This window comes from Lygodium microphyllum, chromosome 3, assembly GCF_053477565.2.
Source record: "Lygodium microphyllum isolate KBCC chromosome 3, Lygodium_microphyllum_v1.1.10, whole genome shotgun sequence".
Lineage (NCBI taxonomy): Eukaryota > Viridiplantae > Streptophyta > Polypodiopsida > Schizaeales > Lygodiaceae > Lygodium > Lygodium microphyllum.
This window is the reverse complement of record NC_141137.1, coordinates 151250-170571: the sequence shown is the minus strand read 5'-3', so window position 1 is coordinate 170571 and position 19322 is coordinate 151250. Positions and strand designations below refer to the sequence as shown.

Sequence of the window (19322 nt, the reverse complement as noted above, 5' to 3'; positions counted from 1 at the left end):
TCCACGGGAAGACCATATGGATCCACAACTTTGCAATGTGGAGGGAATGTGGTTCGAACAAATGCACTTTCCAAATGCTTACATGCTTGGCAAAGTTAAGGGGAAAGCGAGCAAGAGAGAAGGCTACAAGAAATACATAGATTAAAGACAAAGTCCAAGAAATCAACAAAGTTCAAGAGAACATACAAAAGTAAATCAAAATGAGGAATGAATCAAATTAGCAAGGTATGGTAGATATTATCTTTTCAACACTTATTGAAGCTACTTTTTGGAAAAGATGAGTGCATTCAATGCGCGTTTAGAAGGCTTCCCTGATGGATGGCATGAAGAAATGTAAGAGGATCTATCATGATAAAGACCGCCAAGGTTTAGAAGGCTTTCCTAATGGATGGCATGAAGAAATGTAAGAGGATCTATGTGACAAAAACCGCCAAGGATACTAGAGGGTTCAAATGTTTAACACCATAGAAATCACCGCACAAGGATACAATCAAATGACTTTGAATTTTGAGAAACGCTAAATATAAAGTATTAAAGCATTCTAAATGTTTTAAGGGGACCAAAGTGCGAATCATACATGAACTTAAACCAAAATAGCTCAAAGCACAACCAAAATTGCAAAGATGATAGCAACTAAAAATTTTGAAGATATGCATTTTATTCAAGCACAAAAGCCATCATAGAGGAGTTCAAAAGGCATAAGCAATGAGTCGCTCTAGGATCATGATGCATTTAGCAACTTTCATAACTTGTATAGTTGGTCTTCTCTTTGAAATAATGGAAATGCGAAGTGGAATGTAACTATAATCAATGTGTGTCTCTATCATATACATCTTCAAGGTTTCTAAAAAGACATTAGTACAACCCTCCCTCTCTCTCTCTCTCTCTCTCTCTCTCTCTCTCTCTCTCTCTCTCTCTCTCTCTCTCTCTCTCTCTCTCTCTCTCTCTCTCTCTCTCTTCAATCCGTTAACATTGATCCTTGAATAGACTATATATTAATGCAATGCAACTAAGTTGCAATTTAAATCCAAATCTTACACCCCACTTAATAGTTGCATTCATGTGCCTCAACCGATAATTAGTCCATTCTGTGTTTTTACCGAAGACTCTGCATTTTTTACACTTGCATTTGCATTAGAAAGTCTTATTGCCCCCCTCACAATAGTTTTGGCCCAACAATGTGTGCATTCTTCACTACCTTTAACGAGCCCTCCTCTTTCTCTTTCTTTCCTGTTCACATACCCCCACCCTAAGGGTTTTGTTTACATTAAATATCTAAGTGGTTTCTAATCTTCCTCATCACCTCCCCCCAAGTTGCAAGGTCATAATCTAAGGGTGAGGGTTACCAATAAGCTCTTCCTCCAACAGTAAAATGAACCCAAAGTCTTTCCCAACAATCTTGGCATCACAACCCAAGCCAAACTGAGAATCAAGCTCATGGGAGAAGTATTTACATCAATAAACATGCAACTTGGAAAGTAGAGAATGTCATTTTGAAATATTCAATCACTTAATTCCTTGCATGTTTGGCGAAACTAGAGGTAAAGGTGATAATAGAAGTGGCTACAACCAACTAGAATATTTAAGATGAAGTCAAGGAAATAACAACCAAATTACAAGATGAAGTATAAAAGAAAATTGAAACAAGATAATAAGTAGATAAACAAGAAGAGGAGATCAAAACAAGGAAAGAGATTGATCAACAAGGTATAACAAACACCATCTTTTCAAAGTATCAAGTCAATTATGCCTTGAAAAATACAACTTACATGCCAACTCCTCAATTTCTTAAAATCTCGAACAAGTCCTACACTTGAAAACATGCATTGATTACAACACATGAATCCATTTTCCCTAAACTAGTACATTTAAATTTACATGGCAATCTAGCACCACCATTGGTTAAAATCACGTGAGAAAATACCAAAACTTTTCATTGATATTCGCATGGCTATCTAGTCTAGCACCACTATTGAGAACATGTACAGCACTGCACATTTTATATTGTAACAATAAAACCCTTTGGAGCGTATGTAATTTCCTAATAATAAAATTTATAGTTGACATATGTCTTCGTACTATATCAACTTTAACTAGCTTATATGATTATGCTTTCCTAAATGACATCACCATCTAATAACAATTGTCAACTAAATTCACAGGACGCCCAATTAGACTAATGGGCATTCTTTATTACCCATCACAAGTGTGAGCTGCAAATTACTTGTGAAATAGCAAACATCCATCACCATTCTAAAGAGAGGAGTTGGGTGACATCTATCATCATTGTTATTATAGGGCCTCAGCAAATATTTCAAGCATACACCTTGGAAATTGGCATATCATAAAACTAATTCATCAGAGAGATTTAATAACAAAACTTTCATAAATAAAACACCATTTTGCTTTTCAATTGGTTTTACAACCAATGTGATACATGTTAAATTGACCTAAATAATCTTTTGCATCCTTGTTTGTGTTCATCGAAGAGATTAAATAACAAAACTTTCATAAATAAAACACCATTTTACTACAACCAATGTGATACATGTTAATTTGACCTAAATATTCTTTTGCCTCCTTGTTTGTGTGCACACTCCTTTTAGCATGATTCTACAATTCATAATTCTTTCAACTAAAAAGAGCAATAACCTAAGAGTAAGTTTCCAATGAGATATGAATGTAGATCTCAATAGGGAGAATAATTGGCAAAAAACTATGAATTTCATACTATAAAGCATTACTTATAAAACCAAAGAAATGTGAGACAATAAGTTAAGGCCCATTGAGTTGCTTAACATTAAACTATTTGCAATATAGTCTATTAACATTTCATGGTCTTCCTTAGCTTTGCCTATGACAGTTCAAACTTCAAAGGAGAATTGTACTCCATGGTTCGTTTACATATCAAAGTCCGTGCAAGAAACAAGAATCATAGCTTTTCCTTAATCTGGTTATCAACTGCTTTTCGCCTTGAGTTAAATCCTTTTGTTTTTTGAAACACTCCGACCAAGGCTAGAACCAAATATTCAAAGAACATATCCAAGCCCACATTGTTTATGTGATGGAAAGAATAATTGACAAAATCATAAGTGTGAAAACGTGATAAAGCATACTATCATTGTTTGTGTAGAACCACCTCCACAAAAGCCAAGAACAGTTCACAAAATCAGGAGTGTGAACACATGTAGGGCATATTATCAATTTTTGTTTACAACCAACTCCAGAAAAAACAAATAAAAGAGAAGATGGGAAGTGGTGTAAGATGAAAGGATATCTCTTGCACCAGATTTATTGCAACGACAAATAGAAGGTAGTAAAATAAAAGAGAAGATAGGAGGTAAAATAGTTAGTCAGAGTGTACTGTAAAGTCATTCTTCCATAATGTGCTGTGTATGTGTGTGTGTGTGTGTGTGAAACCATGATAGGAGGTGGTTTCAAATGAAAGAATACCCTACACTTAAAAAAGAGTATAGTACTAGACTCACAATGTCACTAAAAGTTTCATAGGAAACTGTCACTCGGAAACAAAGAAACAGTAAACAGAGTACCACTCGTTTAATAACACTGGCAAAACATTTGGATTCTAGTAATTCACAAGAATATTCTTGTGCAAAGTCCTTCAAAAAACCCACTGCTTTTCAGAAATACGTGTTCTGGCATCTAAATTGTACCATCGTTCTCAGAACGTATCTCTACTTTTCAGGCCTAAACTTGTCTGGCATCTAAATCACACCATCGTTCTTATACCTGCCTCATGCTAAGATTTAGTAGCTACCTACAAGGTACATGCTAATATCCTCAACGCTCACGGAGAACTATCCAGAGTGCTCAAGTAGACTGCTAAAACCCTACGAAGATTTGTCGTATACCTGAGTAGGGGACCACCCATTTTATGTATTCACATCTCAAGTTGAGCAATGATTTTCCCACCCTAGTGCCCTTACACTTTAATGAGAAATAATACAGAAGAAATAAGAATATGTTGTCAAAACCTTTGCAATCACTCCAAACTTCTCACAACGCCAACTTCAGCAGGTCGAAGTACTCTGTCATGCAGCATGTAGCCCGCCTGTAGTACCAAAAAAAAAAAAGCATAATGATGCCTTCACAAAACCAGGCAAGGATCTCAAGCCACAAATGTATGCAAGTATTCGCAGTACCTTGACAACAACAGCAACTGTCCCCGCCTCTTTTGATGGGTCAGGTACCTCAAATAAAGCAAGATGAGAGTTCGGATCAAACTGCTCACCAACTGGTTCAAATTTCTCCACGCCAAATTTCTTCAAAACCTGATGCATGGAGGCCAAGGGCTAACTCTCAGAGAAAGTTTAAGCCAGGAGGGATGCTACATTGCAGCAACTACCAGTTTGCAAATCTACACCCATTAAGAACAGACTTCTGGACAGTAGAACAAAAGGAGCATTCTACAAAGTTGGCAAGTGAAGTAGAACTCATCAAAGCTTGACAATCTGTTCATATGTCAATAAGAATATCTTTGAATGGACCGAAGGAGTTGACAATATATATACCTTCATAAGTTCCTTTTCGGTCGTAATCACACCCTCTAACAAACTTTTCAAAAATTTGGCTGTTTCTGAAGTACTGTTTCCTGCTACTTCTTTACAACCATTTTCTGCCACTGTTGCGACAGCCCTTCCTAGATTGTCTGCTACATCCAGCAGACTCTTTGCAAAGTCCTGAAAGTTTCATAATGATAACCCAATCATTTACAATACTTAGAAATCAGATCATCAAAACTGAGCAACCAAAGTGAAAAGTGATATAAAGTGTAGAAGATGACCTGTATAGCATACTTCTTCGTACTTTCAGCTTCTCTTCGGAGCCTCTCCCTCACACTCTCTAGTTCAGCCATGCTGGACAAAAACCTTTGTTTCAACTCCCCAAGCTGTTTTCCTTTTTCATCCAGTTGGGTCTGCCGTTCTGCTACCAACTTTAAGAGAGCTTCATTGTCCTCCTCTTGTTTTGCATGCGCCTGTTCCTCTCCAGATTTAGTTTTAGATGCTTCTTCAGTTTCAACTTTCTGAGTGGTATCATTGGTTGCTGGTTTCACCTCTTCTGAGGTAGAAGTCCCTTCTTCTGCATCTTTTTCTGCAACTGGAGATGCTACAGAAGAGAAGTTGAAGGCTTTGGGTGCACGTACTTCATAATAAGGTCGAAATACACTGAATGAATCAGCTCTATAGACTGCAGTCTGCCATGGCTGCATAACACCAAGAAGATCTTCAAATCATGTGTCATACAAAAGTTATCCAACTATCTAACTTGTGTAAGGCTTCAACATAACACTCAACAAAAAACCTCCCCTCCAAGCATCCCAAAATCTTGATGTGCTTGCTACCCCCAATCCTCAAATTAAACATAGCAGGTCAACAAGCACTATACAACCCACATTAGAACAACAGCAAGTATCACAAGAGGCCCAAATTCTGTAGCATGAGCAGTCTGCATCGCAAGAAGTTTCATCCCTCTTTGCTACTGCCATAAACTTCGTGTTTTGCCGCTGTTGAGATCTTGGTGGTCTGGGCACCTCATCTGGCAGCTGATCAGCAGTTTTCAGCTGCTGTGTGGCTTCTCTAGCCTGTTGACACACTGCTGTACCAACATTTTGACTGTGGTACCTTGCCTTTCCACTGTTCCACCTTGCTTTTTGATCAGTCTTGCCATTGTTTGTACTGAACAGCTAAGGCTTTCATTCTTTTTGTAGTCATTTTCATTTTTTGCCACAAGGTCAACATTTTCCTACTTATGTTTCATCTTTACTGCATTTTCAGCCTGATTTACACATCTAAGGGAAGGATCACACCTGTTGGTTGTCATGCCTCTATTCACAACACTCACTCCACAGACTATTCCTCTCTCTTGTCCTTACTCTGAACCAGTTTCTTTTGCTTGAGTTGTTGAGCTCATCTGCTTGGGCTTATTCATCCTAAGTGACCCAAATATTCTCTCTTACTCTGCAAATCATCTATCAATGGCTTCTCTGTGCTGTAACACTGATGGCAAGCTTAAATGCCCCAACTATCTAACTTGGGAGTGGTGATGAAAGCACCATTTGTGTAAAAGTTCTCTAGTACATTGTTTAACGTTCTGCCTCGCATCCCCCACAACCCTCTCCTCTTCCTGGGACAAAGACAATTATGAGGAAGCAGTCCTTCACTAGAAAAGGCATACTCAGCCCTTCATCAATGCATCTCGAAGGAAATCCTACCAGTGGTTAACTCTCATGGCACATCTCCCAAAATGTGGGAGAAGTTCCAACTAATGTATGAGGCTTCATCGACCGTGAGGGCTCTTACCCTCTACAGATAGTTGCAAAATATCCAGCTTGAACCAACTAATCAGTCTTACAATCCAGCTGTGCATTCTCCAAAAGAGAGATCCAAGAACAGCTTCACAACATGCAGTCTGCTCTTCCCAAAGTGCATCTAGTGGAGACTATTCTCTACAAATTGCCTCCGCTGCTTCATAATGTTGCAAATTCCTTACAAGCTTAGACATCAAATTCTCCCATCAGTTTCCAACACCTGAAATGGATTCTACTTGAGCATGAAAGTGCCATAAGATTACAAGGGGAGGTTCCCTTTTCATTCTAACGGCCCCCTTTCAAGTGCCTTGGTTGCTTCAGAGAGGGATGACAAGCAGGGAGGAGGAGGAGGAGTGCTACTTCTGTGTCAAGGAGGGGCACCTTTGTAAGGACAACAAGAAGCTAGCAGCATTGCCGAAACAAATGGAGAAGGAGAAGAGCAAGGATTCATCCAATCCTTCATCATCCTTGAGGTTCCAACACTAATTCCGGCGATGTAGTGAAGGATACAACAGCCCCAAGCTCATTCGTCTAGCCCTAGTACTGCAATCATCCCTTACAACTCTCAAATGCCAATGAGGAGGTGTGAGCAAGTGGTGATGGTGTGGCATGTAGGCCTCATCCATATGCAGGCATTGTGGACCATAAGCATGGCTTTCCAAAAGCATTGATGAGGTTTGGCAAATTCAAATCCTCGAGCTAGTTTGCCTTTTAAGTTCATGATGGGAAGTGAGACAAAGCAATCAATTCCCACACAAAGGGACACTTTGACAACATGGCCAAAGGTGGGGATATTGAGACACTAACATTAGGGTTTTCATTAACCCATAATTAAGTCTCTTTAAACAAGCCCCAATATCACATCAATGTTTAATAGTTATTATTAAATAGCTTTCTTTTGGGAATACATCAAATGCACCCAAAATGCTCTATAAATAGGAGTCTATGTGAAGTGCATCTCTATCCCTCATTCATTATTCCAGCCAATTATCATCAACCCTCTCCATGCCCACTATTATCTGGACTCCACTCCTAGCAGATATCTCAGTTCATGCTGCATCCCAGTGTGCTGTCTGAAGCTGTCCACACATTCCTCCAGCCAAGCAACCTGATTTCAGGAGATTCCTTCATGTCTTCTCTATAAGAGGCACATCACCCAGGTGCCTACCATCTATCCAGTTTCAGTACCCATATCTGCTGCATTTTCATCATCAAAACTGCTACCAGCTGTTCAGGACCACTAAACAGCCTGTCACCATTAGAGACAGCGGCATTTGCTACTGTTCTAGGGCACCCAGTTGTTCGGGTGCACTCAGCAGCCTATCGCCATGAGAGAAACCTACATCCCCGGTCCACCCGAGACAAAGAGGTTTGAGGCCCATTGTATCATACTAGAATACAACATGATCAATCAGTCAATTCATTCATCACTCTAGTTCTCTTCTGCTGGAATTCTACTACTTTCACTGAGCTTGTTGTACACTTTAAGTTCTCTATCTCTGTTGAACCAGTTCTTTATAAGGAAATCCATGGTCATGATGTGCTTTCCACAAAGCTGGTTTGGGATAGGCAATCGAGTCCTCCCTGTGGTTAGCGATTGGTACAATCAACATCCAAATCAATGTCTTTTTGAGGCACCTTGATCGATCACCTTTTACTTGATGTCCATGGTCCTATCTAATTACCATTGTTGTATGTACTATAGTGGGTTTTTCATCAATATACATTTTATTACCCTTCCCTATCACCCATGATTTGAGAGAGTATGTTAGCATTGTAAATCTCATGAATAGCAACATGGAACGGGTGGAAGAGGGCCTTGAAACACCGGAACGACGTTCCCTAATGGTCAAGGACGGGAAACATATCTAAAGAAAATGAATCAATGTTGTAAATGAAGGAAAGAATGTACAAGATGCTCAAGGGCAAAGCTGTCCAACAGCCAATGGCTCTTGTGGAGCACTAGTGGGCTGAGGGAGGTGTTGATGTGTGTCATTTACTGAAGACGAATCCCGAGTGTAGTAACCACCAGTTGGAGTAGAGGCTGATGAAAAAAAGGGTTGAAACAAGGAAATTGTGGAATCTCAACTTGTACTCAATCCATTAGCAATTAAAGTTAAAGAAATATGAAAACAGACGTCAATTTCAGGGCCAACCAAGTGTCTATTGTCCAAGATTATTAAGGTAAATTGTGCATTTCCAATAATGTTTATTTATTGATTGTTGTAATGAAGTGCTTAATCAAGAAATTACCACCCTTTCCAAGAAGGCAGGCTAGTTTCAAAGACTTGCTAAGAGAGTCATCACCATCCGCTCCTGCTCCTTTCGTAAAGCTAATAAGGTCTTGCACTCCTGCTCCTTTTGTAAAGCTACTAAGGTCTTGTAGTCCTTCCACAGGTATCCCTCCTTGCCACAATAATAGCACTGAGACTTCTTTGTGTTCCGTCATATAGCACCCCTCTCTAAAATTGGAACATTGGAAGTGCTGAGAGATAGCATCCTCATGGAAACCTATAGCTGAACACAGCAAGTCTCCAACATAACTATATAAATAATGTCTGTATGCTAACCATCAAGAGGAGATGTCGGAAGAGACATGAGAAGGGAGATATAGAGAAGATGAAGAAAAACAAGGGATCTCCAGGGAAAAAAGTATGCCAAAAATACAGACTCACAAGGATTGCACGAGTTCAAAGCAGTAAAGAAAGCACATAGAGAACTAGAAAGTAGTGATGAGAACACGACATCTGGATGCACATGAACCCTCTCCAAAGCTGAGCAATGTATCACAACAAGAAAATACAATGAATCACAGCCAAAAAAAAAAACATGTCACCCAGCCCTACACAAAAGCAAAAGAGCAGAACGTAGATGCTCATCAAGAAAATACAGATAGTAGCTGTAGTAAATGCAGTCGCCTAGCAGAAAAACAGGTCATCTCAGCCAATAGTCACCAAAACGTTGATGCAAAAGGGTTAAAAATAAATCCCCAGCCCTGAAACAGCTCTAGAAAACAGTAAACACAAATGGCAGTTTGCAAAGCTATGATGAAACAAGCTGAAAATGATCAGAAAATGGTTGCCCGGGCTGGAAATCAGTCGCAGCAGTCAAAATAGGTCCAAACAGCAAAACTCAGAACTAAAACAGTGTAAAACAGCAGCAAGAACAATGATCCTGCAATCTAATACCATGTCAGAAGTGGATGCAATGATGGAACTGTGGAAAACTCTTGTAATAAATTGCTAAACACAAGAGAGAAAGAAAAGAGAAACACTACGAAAAAAAGGAACACTTCACAAAGAACTCAAAAGCAAAGAGATACTCAGGAAATGGAAACCATATACCAAGATATGAGACAAGACAGAACCAATGTGAGTCACAAGCTATGAAGGCACTGGCACCTACTCCTCTCCCTCCACTAGAACCTGTCAAATGATGAATGACAAATGATGCAAGTTACAAATTGTGGAGGAGGAATATCTAATAAATAGACTGAGATAATGCCATAAATGATGTCAAGTCGGCCAGCAATAAATGCCATAAACACCATCAAAATGACAAACAAAAAATGCCTAAATTATCTCGAATGTGCCCAGCCCTCTCCGGCATACACAAACTCAACCATGAACTGACATATCTACTAACAGCCATAACAGCTATGCAAGGACCAAAATCACGCATCCTATGAGAAACATGTAGAGAAGCAAGAGAAAAGAAGCACACTTTGATCATTGCGACCTATCAAAATGACGATCTTTAGATACTCATGGCTTTGAATGTTGATCTTTACGTCACTCTCTACAACTGTCTGATTGATGGGTCTACCTATCAAAGGAAGGCTAGATGGTCTCCTCATCTTAGTCATTGAAAGCATTGAGCTAATGGAACTCCATAACTCTTATAGACGTACAAACACACAAGAAAAGGCTGCAATTTGGTGTTGGGCTGCCCAAACAAAGAAAAAATCAGCTACGCCTTGGAGAAGAAGCTCTAGATATCCTGCACACTTCATAGAAGATTAAATGAAGCAAAAAATAAATTTCACAAAACAACTCCAAACAAAAAGTTGAATGTGGTCTTCTCTTCTTAGAGTCTCGGAGTCCTCACTTTTGGCTCTCATAATATGTGAGAGTGCGCAATGGAAGAACACGAATAAAGAGATCAAAAGGAATAGAAAGATTGCAATTCAAGAAGAGAATGAAAGTGAGAGATTTACACTGAGTTGAAAGAAGATTGAATACAAGGAAAGGTGAACAAATCAGTCCTTGCACACAGTCCAAGGTATCAGTGAGGACACCAGATCAAGCTAGTGTCGAATCTCGAAGTGTGCTAAAGATACGTAAAGAATAAATGACTAGTCAACTAGAAAGCAGCCATAAATAGTATAACCAACCTTTTGTATAACAATTGCTCCCAAGACACATTGGCTCAATGATTCAAATTAATTGGATGCTCATTTGCTTTGAAAGGAGTAAAGTAAAACCAAATACTCATGATTAAATAAACAAACCATGAACCGGTGAACCTATACAATTAAGCTCTCTAAAATCTTAATTTGGCAACCCCTAAAATTTAGAAGGTTACTGTTTTTGAAAGTTACTCAAATAGAAATTTTATTCACATCAAAGAATCTCGAATTTTCCAAGAAGCAATTTTGTCTTTAGCAACTATCTCAAATTCTTAACCATTTGAGATTTTCAAAGTAGAAAATTTAAAAGCTCCTTTCTCTAGAAAAGTGACATGTGGCATCTAAAATAGGACATATATCATTTTGAAGAGACAAGTGTCCATACACGTATGATTTCCAACAAACACTTGTCATTTGTATCCTTCACTTTTCACTTTTGAGCACCCAAGCCCCACACCTATATATTGGAGGTCTCTCTCTTCATTTTAAATAAGCTCTCATGTCGAGGTTTCAGCCACATGCTTTGTACTCTTCTATCTATCACTCATCCAAGAAACACTTTCTACTTAGCTTGATTTAGTCTAAGTCACTAAAGAATCAAATCAGCTTGCTAACCAAGTATACAAAGTTTAGGATTTCAAAATCATTAACTTTCAGAATTGCAATAAATCAGCCCTTTGTATACAATAGGTTTGTTTTAATAAATTCAGGAGAAGGGCCAGTTTTAATCTCAACATGGTATTGATGTTGACTCTCTCTCTCTCTCTCTCTCTCTCTCTCTCTCTCTCTCTCTCATGGCGATAATTGATCAAGTTGGTTAAGTTCAAAGTATTGTCATTCTCACGTTCTTCCCCACACTTAAATAGATATCACAGAGAGGACTTCTTCCCTGCAAGAACTTTGTTGGGTAACAAGAACTTTGGGTCAAACTTTCTTACCATGCTAAAAGGTAAAGAGAAGGATTTTGGTGACCAACCGGAAGGCTTCCAACACTCTATATCTACATGCTTCTTTGATTATGAAAATATACAAAGATACAAGGAGCTAGAAGCAAATCCAAAAATTCAAGCTTTGATAGAGAGAAGGGCTAAAGCATGGTCTAAAGCGAAGGACTTTGAAGATTTCCTTATCGAGAAGGCGCTTCAAATAAATGGTATTAAACATCACCTATCATTTAAGGATCCACCCAAGTGTTGACTTCAAAGTCTCATCATACACAAGCTGCCTCCTCTTATCTTAAGAATCCCTCCATGGAGAAGGACAAGGAGAAAGTCAAAGAACTAATAATTTCCATGGTGGCTAAAACTCCAAAGATACTTTTAGCAAAGGAAAACAATCGTACCAAAGACTTTAAGCCAGGAGAGAAGAGCGTCAAGTTTGTCGTTTTCTATGGTAAGAGAGATTCTTAAAAAGCTGTGTCTTTTACTAGACAATTTGATGTTGCTATTGGTAGTGAAGATTATACAAAAAAATCAAAGACTAGGATGGTTAAAATGCACTTGAAGGATGCCAGTTTAAATTGGTGACTCAAAGTTGTTCAAGAGGTAAAGAAACCAAAGTCTTGGAAAGAGTTTAAGGAGATGTTCAACAAGAAGTTTCTGCCCTCATCCTTTGAAGCCGATGTGCAACAAGAATGGGATGAGCTGAAGCAAAGTCAAGGAGACAATGTTGAGACATATATCAACAAGTTTGCAACTGTTTCTCTTAAATTTACATCTCTTAATGAAGTTCCTTCCAATATGGAGACGAGAAAGTTTATCCATGGCTTACATCCAATGGTACGGCGAGCTATCAAGATAAGAAAGCCTGATACTTTGGAAGCAGCCCAAGATGAAGTCCTAGAAACTAAAGAACTAGATATGCCATGGATACTTGGTAAAGCCTCAAAAAAAAAAAGCACAAAAAAAGACCAAGATGTTTAACCAAAAGTAGTCAAACAAACAAAAAGCAAAGCATAAGAATGGAGGTACACCATCTTTACCATCCAAAAAGAAGCTAACATATTAGCACTTAGCAAAATATACAAGAGAAGGGCAATGTTTTTCTTATGAAGAAAAAGGACACATGGCTAGTCAACATCCTAGCAAGTCAAAGAAGAAAAACTAGCCCTAAAAGACACCTCAAACAAATGAGGTACCTAAGGAAACCTTTCAACAAGATGAAACTCCATCAAAGAACAGGAAGCTTTTTACAACTTGGGGTAAGATTATAATCAGCCTGTTCTCATTCATTTTGATACTAGAGCTACATATCATTATATCCATCTTCGGATTATTGAAGCTCTAGATCTACCAAAGAAGAGGTTTGAAATACCAAAGATGTCAAATGCTGCTTTTCAAGAAATGAAGTCTCAAGTTTAACCCATTTTTTAGAAACTATGAATTGAGATTAAATAGATCATGAGAATTTTGTCACGGGAGATCTTGGTCATTGTGATGTTGTATTAAGAATGAATCCAGGGGTAGTGATGGGAATTGAGTAGATTCAGCCATTGACTAGAATCAAAATAAATTTAGATTCTTTTTAAGGGTAAACCTGCATCTTTTGATATTGGAGTGAAAGGAAACTCAATTCCCATCTTATCCCATGTACAAATTTATAAAGCAATGAAAAAGTCTAAACGAGTATGAAGATTGTTTTACAAGCACTGCACTTCACGAGTTACCACCAAAGAGGCCAAAAGATCATCACATTGAGCTCATTCCTGGGAGCTCACCTCCAAATATGCCACTTGTTATGTCCCTAGACATCTAAATGGACACTAATAGAATTGGTGACAATGGTTATGAAGTGACTTAGTGCAAATGCACTAACACTTTGGGGTTAGAATAGCCAAGTCCTATTAATCGGACTCACAACCCTATTGTGCATATTCATTGTGTGATCACCATTCTTGGACTCTTGGCCCGTTGGCTAACGCATCTGTACGCCAGGATGGTGTGGGCTGGCAGTATGGGACACCAACCCCTGGGATGTGGTCATGGCCCGGAGTGCTCCTAGCTCTCAAAGTTGGGGGTGAGCCCATTCGAGTCTACAGCTGGGAGATGAGCCTGATGTCCAGTCCCTTTTACATTATGTTTGGCTTGTATCGTGTCTCCTATGCAGGTTGGATCCTAGGAGGACGTTTCACTAGTATCAGAGCGTCAATCTACAATTGTATGCGAGATCTGATGATGTGCACAAAACCACTTTTACTCACGGAACCATGATGGTTCACGCCTCACAAATACATCTCTCTCATTAATGGTTATATGGGACACTACTAGAGTGAGAGACATGCACAAGGGGCATGTGTTGCAAGTGGTGGATACAAGAGTAAGGTTTTTTTTTTTTGGTTTCGTATCCATGCTCGGGTTTGGTGTTGAAGCAACGCTTGTATACAAGAATTGTCAATGGTTTTGATGAGACCGGAGTCCAAGGAATTGCTACTCTAGGGCTATGGCAAAGGGTGGTCCGATGCTGAAATCTTGTAGCCCGAATAGGCATCAAAGTTTTAATTGACTATAATTTCTATTGATTTAACATTTAATATTAATGAATTAGCACTTAATGTTAATATGCTTATTATCTTTATTGTTAATGTAGCATTAAATGTTAGCATTGATTTAACATTTATTTTTGGCATTGCTTTTAACATTAATATTAAGATTAAATATTCTATGGGGTATTACAATTAATGTGGGCATTGCGGAGCGGGGGGAGAGAGAGAGAGAGAGAGAGAGAGAGAGAGAGAGATTGTGCTTAAACCAAAAAAAAAAAAGAAATTTCTTTTGTCAATCATGGAGAGAGACACAAACTATCAAATCATGGACAAAAAAACAGCACTCATCTTCGAGTGGTCAGCTGTGAATAGGTAGTCGTCTTCAACTAATGCACCATCAGAATAAGAGAGAGAGAGAGAGAGAGAGAGAGAGAGAGAGAGAGAGGCATGGGTAGACTTTCACAAAGTCTGTGACTCTTGGCAAATGTTGACTACAACATAAAGGGACATGGCAAGCGCTGAGTGCAGATGTAAGGGGATGTTGTCCCACTAGGACAACCAATCGAGGGGGAGGAGCATTGACCTTTGACACGCAACGCCAGGGGGAGGGGGGGAGGGGTTGTTGGGTTGATTTTTGTCCTGGTAGAGTTACATGGGAGGCAAGCCAATTAAGCGGTACACGTGGTCATTAGAAAATTTGGCCGTGTATCTTTTTTTTAAATTTTGAAGAAAAACAATAAAGGCTAAAGGCTCCACTATGAACAATTAAGGCTTCTCTCAAACTCATTGCCCAAAGGCACCCCTCTATTTGTCCCCTTTGCATGTCCATCCGACCTCTACTTGTCCACCCCACCTCAACCCAAAAAAAAAAAAAAGATTCAGCCTTGCATTTAAAGGAGACTATTTCTACTTCTGCTGCTCTTCTCTCATTCATTCCTTAAGCTCCAAAAAACTCTCTCTCTCTCTTTTTCTCGAAATCTCTTCTCTTATTAATACCATGTCTTCTCATGGTGTATCTCCCTTTGATGCGCCCACTTCTATTGAACTTCAACATATGGAGGCTACTCATTCAGCTTCTCCCAAACCAGAACGCATGCACAAGCATATGGAGAATACCGGTTTGGCTTCTTCCAAACCAAAACACATGCACAAGCAACATCCCAGAGCCTCTTCTTCCTTCAAATCTAAAGGAGATTCCTCCATTGTGGTAATCCTCCAAGCTCAAGTAAAGGAATCACAGTGGCAATTAGCCGAGCTCCGCACTCCCCATTGACGTTTGTGTCCGTAGCCATGAGGACGTTAACTCTTCAATTCCAATCCAATCTCTTTAAAGGGAAAAAGAAGGAATGTGATGAGACAAATATCAATTCATGGCTGGCTAAATGAACAATGTATTTTGATTTGTATCAATTCAATGACACCCAGCACATCGAGCAAATACAAATTATGTTACAAGGGAAGGAGTACGCTTGGTGGACGGGCCTACATCCTAAGCCAACAACTTGCCCTAATCTTCAATACATTTTTCGAAAATGCTTTGTGACCGATGATCAAACTGAAAATTTTCGAAAATTATTTAGGCTTGATATGGGAAAGAATAGCTTGGTTGTGTACTCACATGAATTTAAAGATTTATTACATAAAACAAAGGCCTTGGATGATCCTCAAGCGCTACTTTACATGCAATACCTTTTTGGATTACTGCTAAATAACCAGGATGAGGTGCTTTGCAATCCTCTTCACTCGCTTGAGAACGTCTATAAGTATGCAAATTTTATTTACAACACTTTGACTGCAAGTAGGGGCAACTAGTCAACTGGGGGTTCCCATCAAGTTGCCTCAATCTTTAAGTCAAAGAAGTCCTCTACCCCAACAGCAACTCATCAACCAACTTCGGAATTGCATAACGTAAGGTTACTCACACAATGAAGATCACTCAAAGGGCTGTTGTTTCACCTACCATCATATGGATCATTTTCACGGCGATCAAGAGTATCCCCAGAACAAAAAGGCAAAGTCGACTTCCAAGACTTCGATAAATACTGTGGAGGCTACAAGTTTTTCTTCCGAAATTTTATTCAAAGAATGTTTTGTTAATGCTAGTAATAGCAACAATGTCAAAAGTGGTGCAGTAATGGAAGCATAAACAACATGTTGAAATAAACTGTTGAAACACAAGACAAGAAAAATAAACACAAATACAGATGAGAACTTAGATGTATGCCCAGGAAACGGAATCCATATCGAACACGAGACAGTAGCATACAACAGTGAGTCACTGGCTATGTGGGCACCCTGGCACTGGCTCCTCTCTCCTCGGAAGAATCCACAAATGATGGATGAAGTACTGAAGAGGAGTAGTAGCCTGGCAATATGTAGGCATAAAATGGGGGGAGCATCAAATGCAGTCGGCCAGCATTTAATGTTGGTCAACCAGTATTAAATGCTCCCTAGCCCTAAAAAGGGGCACTAGAAAATGCAAGTAAAAATACTACAAAAATGTTGTAGCCTCTGCAGTACAAACTCACCCTAAGCTGACTAATCTGCTAACACTCTCTCTCAAATCAGGGGTGATCTGATACAATACAATAGTACAATGATGGGGTATCATAAACTATACAACATAGAACCACCAGAAGAACCCTGGATATCCAAGCAGTGAGTGGCCAGCCCACCACCAAGATGCCTCGGAGAGTATCTAACATCAATGTCGATCATAACAGCACCACCTGAAAATAGAGAAGAATCATAGCAGCTCTCTGTGTTATGTCATCTATATCGCTCAGAACATACGAGACCAATCTGCCAAACATGTCTCTGAACATGTGACCATGGAATCCCCCCGCCTTCGGCCAAAACCGCCAAAGTGTCCCCTCATGGGGACTTTAGACGAAAGCCTCCCGCTCTTTATCAAGTAACCAGCCCATCATGAACCTGGACGTCAATCCTAGCTCCAGGATTTATATCTGCCAGAAGAATGGACATGATTCCTCTGTGACCTCCGCGGTCCATCCTGCAGTTCTCACTCCTCAGGGACTCCCTCCATCCCTGAATCTCGAAGTGTATCACTGGCCCAACGAGGAGGAGGACAAACCTCTCCCTGTCGCTCTCCATCTGCTGAAGACTCCGGAACATCCACCGGCGGAAGCTCCTCGAGGGTGGCCAGTGGAAGAGAAGACTCTGAATCCGAAGAAGAATCTCCATCAAGAGGCTTTGGCTCCAAAGAAACTGTCTCAGGAGCCCAACTCTCCCCTAGATCTCCAAGGACGGGGTGCTCCTCACCCCCCTCTGTGGCCGGTACTTCCACGAACCGCACATCTCGTCTCGTGTAGACATCCCGCTTAATGGGATCAAACAAACGATAACCTTGGGATTGGGAGCTATAGCCAACAAAAACCTGTCATCGGGAAGCCGCCTCGAACTTATCATGCTGCGTCTTTGGAATGTGCACATAAGCATCATATCCAAAGATCCTGAAATAAGAGACATCAAGCTTAGTCCCGAATAAGCCTCAAAAGGTGTCATCCTGTCAACGGCCAAAGTGGGAGATCGATTAAGGATATGAACTGCAGTAGCCACTGCCTCAACCCACAGAAACTGAGGTGTCTTGCGGTGCTCCATCATGGTGCGTACCATCTCGATCACACTTCGCTTCTTCCGCTCCAAAATGCCATTCTCTTGGGGAGTGTTGGTGTTAGCAAACTCCTGGTGAATACCCCTATCTGCACAAAAACGAGCAAACTCATCAGACAAATTCACCTCCCTTGTCTGAACGCAAGGCCTTTAGTCGCCGGCCAGAACAGTTCTCCTCAAAGAGAAGCCAATCCTTGAAATGAGAGAAAGCCTCCAACTTCAAAGTCAAGAAATAGGCCCAAGTCATCCTGCTGTAGTCATCTACGATCAACATGAAGTATAAGCTCCCTTTCAGGGACTCGGTCCTCATCGGACCACAAAGATCCATAGATACAAGCTCCATGGATGAAGTAGACCGCCTAGAAGCTTTGTTGGGAATCGCATCCCGATGCAGTTTTCCACGAACGCAGGAGACACATGGCTGATGGCTCACCACTATGTCCGGCAAGCCTCGGACAAATGATCATCCTGACGCCTTCCGAAGGTACTCGTAGTTCAGGTGGCCAAACCAAGCATGCCATAGCTCGGACTATGAGACTGAGAAGTAAGAAGAAGAGAAGTAAGAGCTGAAGCAGACTTCAATTTGTAGACTCCATTCTCCTCATACCCTGTAGAGAGAACCTTCCTCGATCCACGATCAAGGACTCGAACAGTATCATTGTCAAACTCCACCAAGAGGCCAAGAGCACAAATCTTATGAACCGAAAGTAAATGATATCCCAATCCTAGTGCAACACCTCAGACGTGTGGGTACCACAACGTCCATCTAGAATAAGCTGCATCTCACCCAGCGCAGCAATAGACACAGAAGAGCTGTCTCCAATGAGAATCTGCCCATGCGAAGGTCGCAAATGGGCAACACCAACGGAAAAAAAAGTCGTGTATTGTGAGGCACCACTGTCCACAATCGACTCTCGAGCCTGCGGAGTTGTCATCACAACATCAGAAGTTGTCAGTGTAGAGTCCTCAATGACTGCTAAGTGTAGAAAAGCAGCTAATGAGGATGCAATCACCGCTCCAAAGTCCTTCGTGTCCTTCTTATTGGTATCCTTCTTGTCTTTGTCAAGGCAATCCTTCTTTCAGTGACCGGTCTTTCCACAAATATGGCAAGTTGATTTCTTCTCCTTGTCCTTCTTGGATTTGGTATCCTCCTTCTTTTTCTTTTGGTCCTTCTCCTTCTTCTGAGAGGCTTGACCAACCAATGCCTCCGATTTGGAAGCATTCTGTCCCTTCAATTATTCCTCCTGGTCCAAGACCATACGAACCAACTCTTCCCATCGAAGAGTCGACTCCCGCCCTAAAGCAATAAGAGCGGAATAAAAAGTACCGAATCGTGGCGGCAACTGGGATAGTAAAGTAATCGCCATGTCTTCAAAGGAAATAGGCTTCCCCACATTTTGAACCTGCATCTGAAGCTGCCGAAGCTTGTTGATGTGTTCCCGAAGTGAAGAAGACTTATTCACGAACAAAGT

General features: G+C 40.3%; 1 protein-coding gene across 2 annotated transcripts in view; it reads right to left on the bottom strand.

Moving 5' to 3' along the window:
* Window positions 1-3534: 3534 nt before the first annotated feature.
* Window positions 3535-19322, bottom strand: part of LOC148037984 (grpE protein homolog 2, mitochondrial-like) — a 37002-nt gene continuing 21214 nt past the window's right edge. For both annotated transcript variants that reach the window (XM_087667706.1, XM_087667699.1), the window contains exons 2-5: window positions 4805-5224; window positions 4533-4700; window positions 4164-4292; window positions 3535-4072 (exon numbers count right to left, since the gene is read on the bottom strand). In XM_087667706.1, coding sequence (XP_087523832.1) covers window positions 4004-4072; window positions 4164-4292; window positions 4533-4700; window positions 4805-5224 — 786 coding nt within the window. In that variant the 3' untranslated portion in view covers window positions 3535-4003. The remainder of the gene's footprint in view (window positions 4073-4163; window positions 4293-4532; window positions 4701-4804; window positions 5225-19322) is intronic.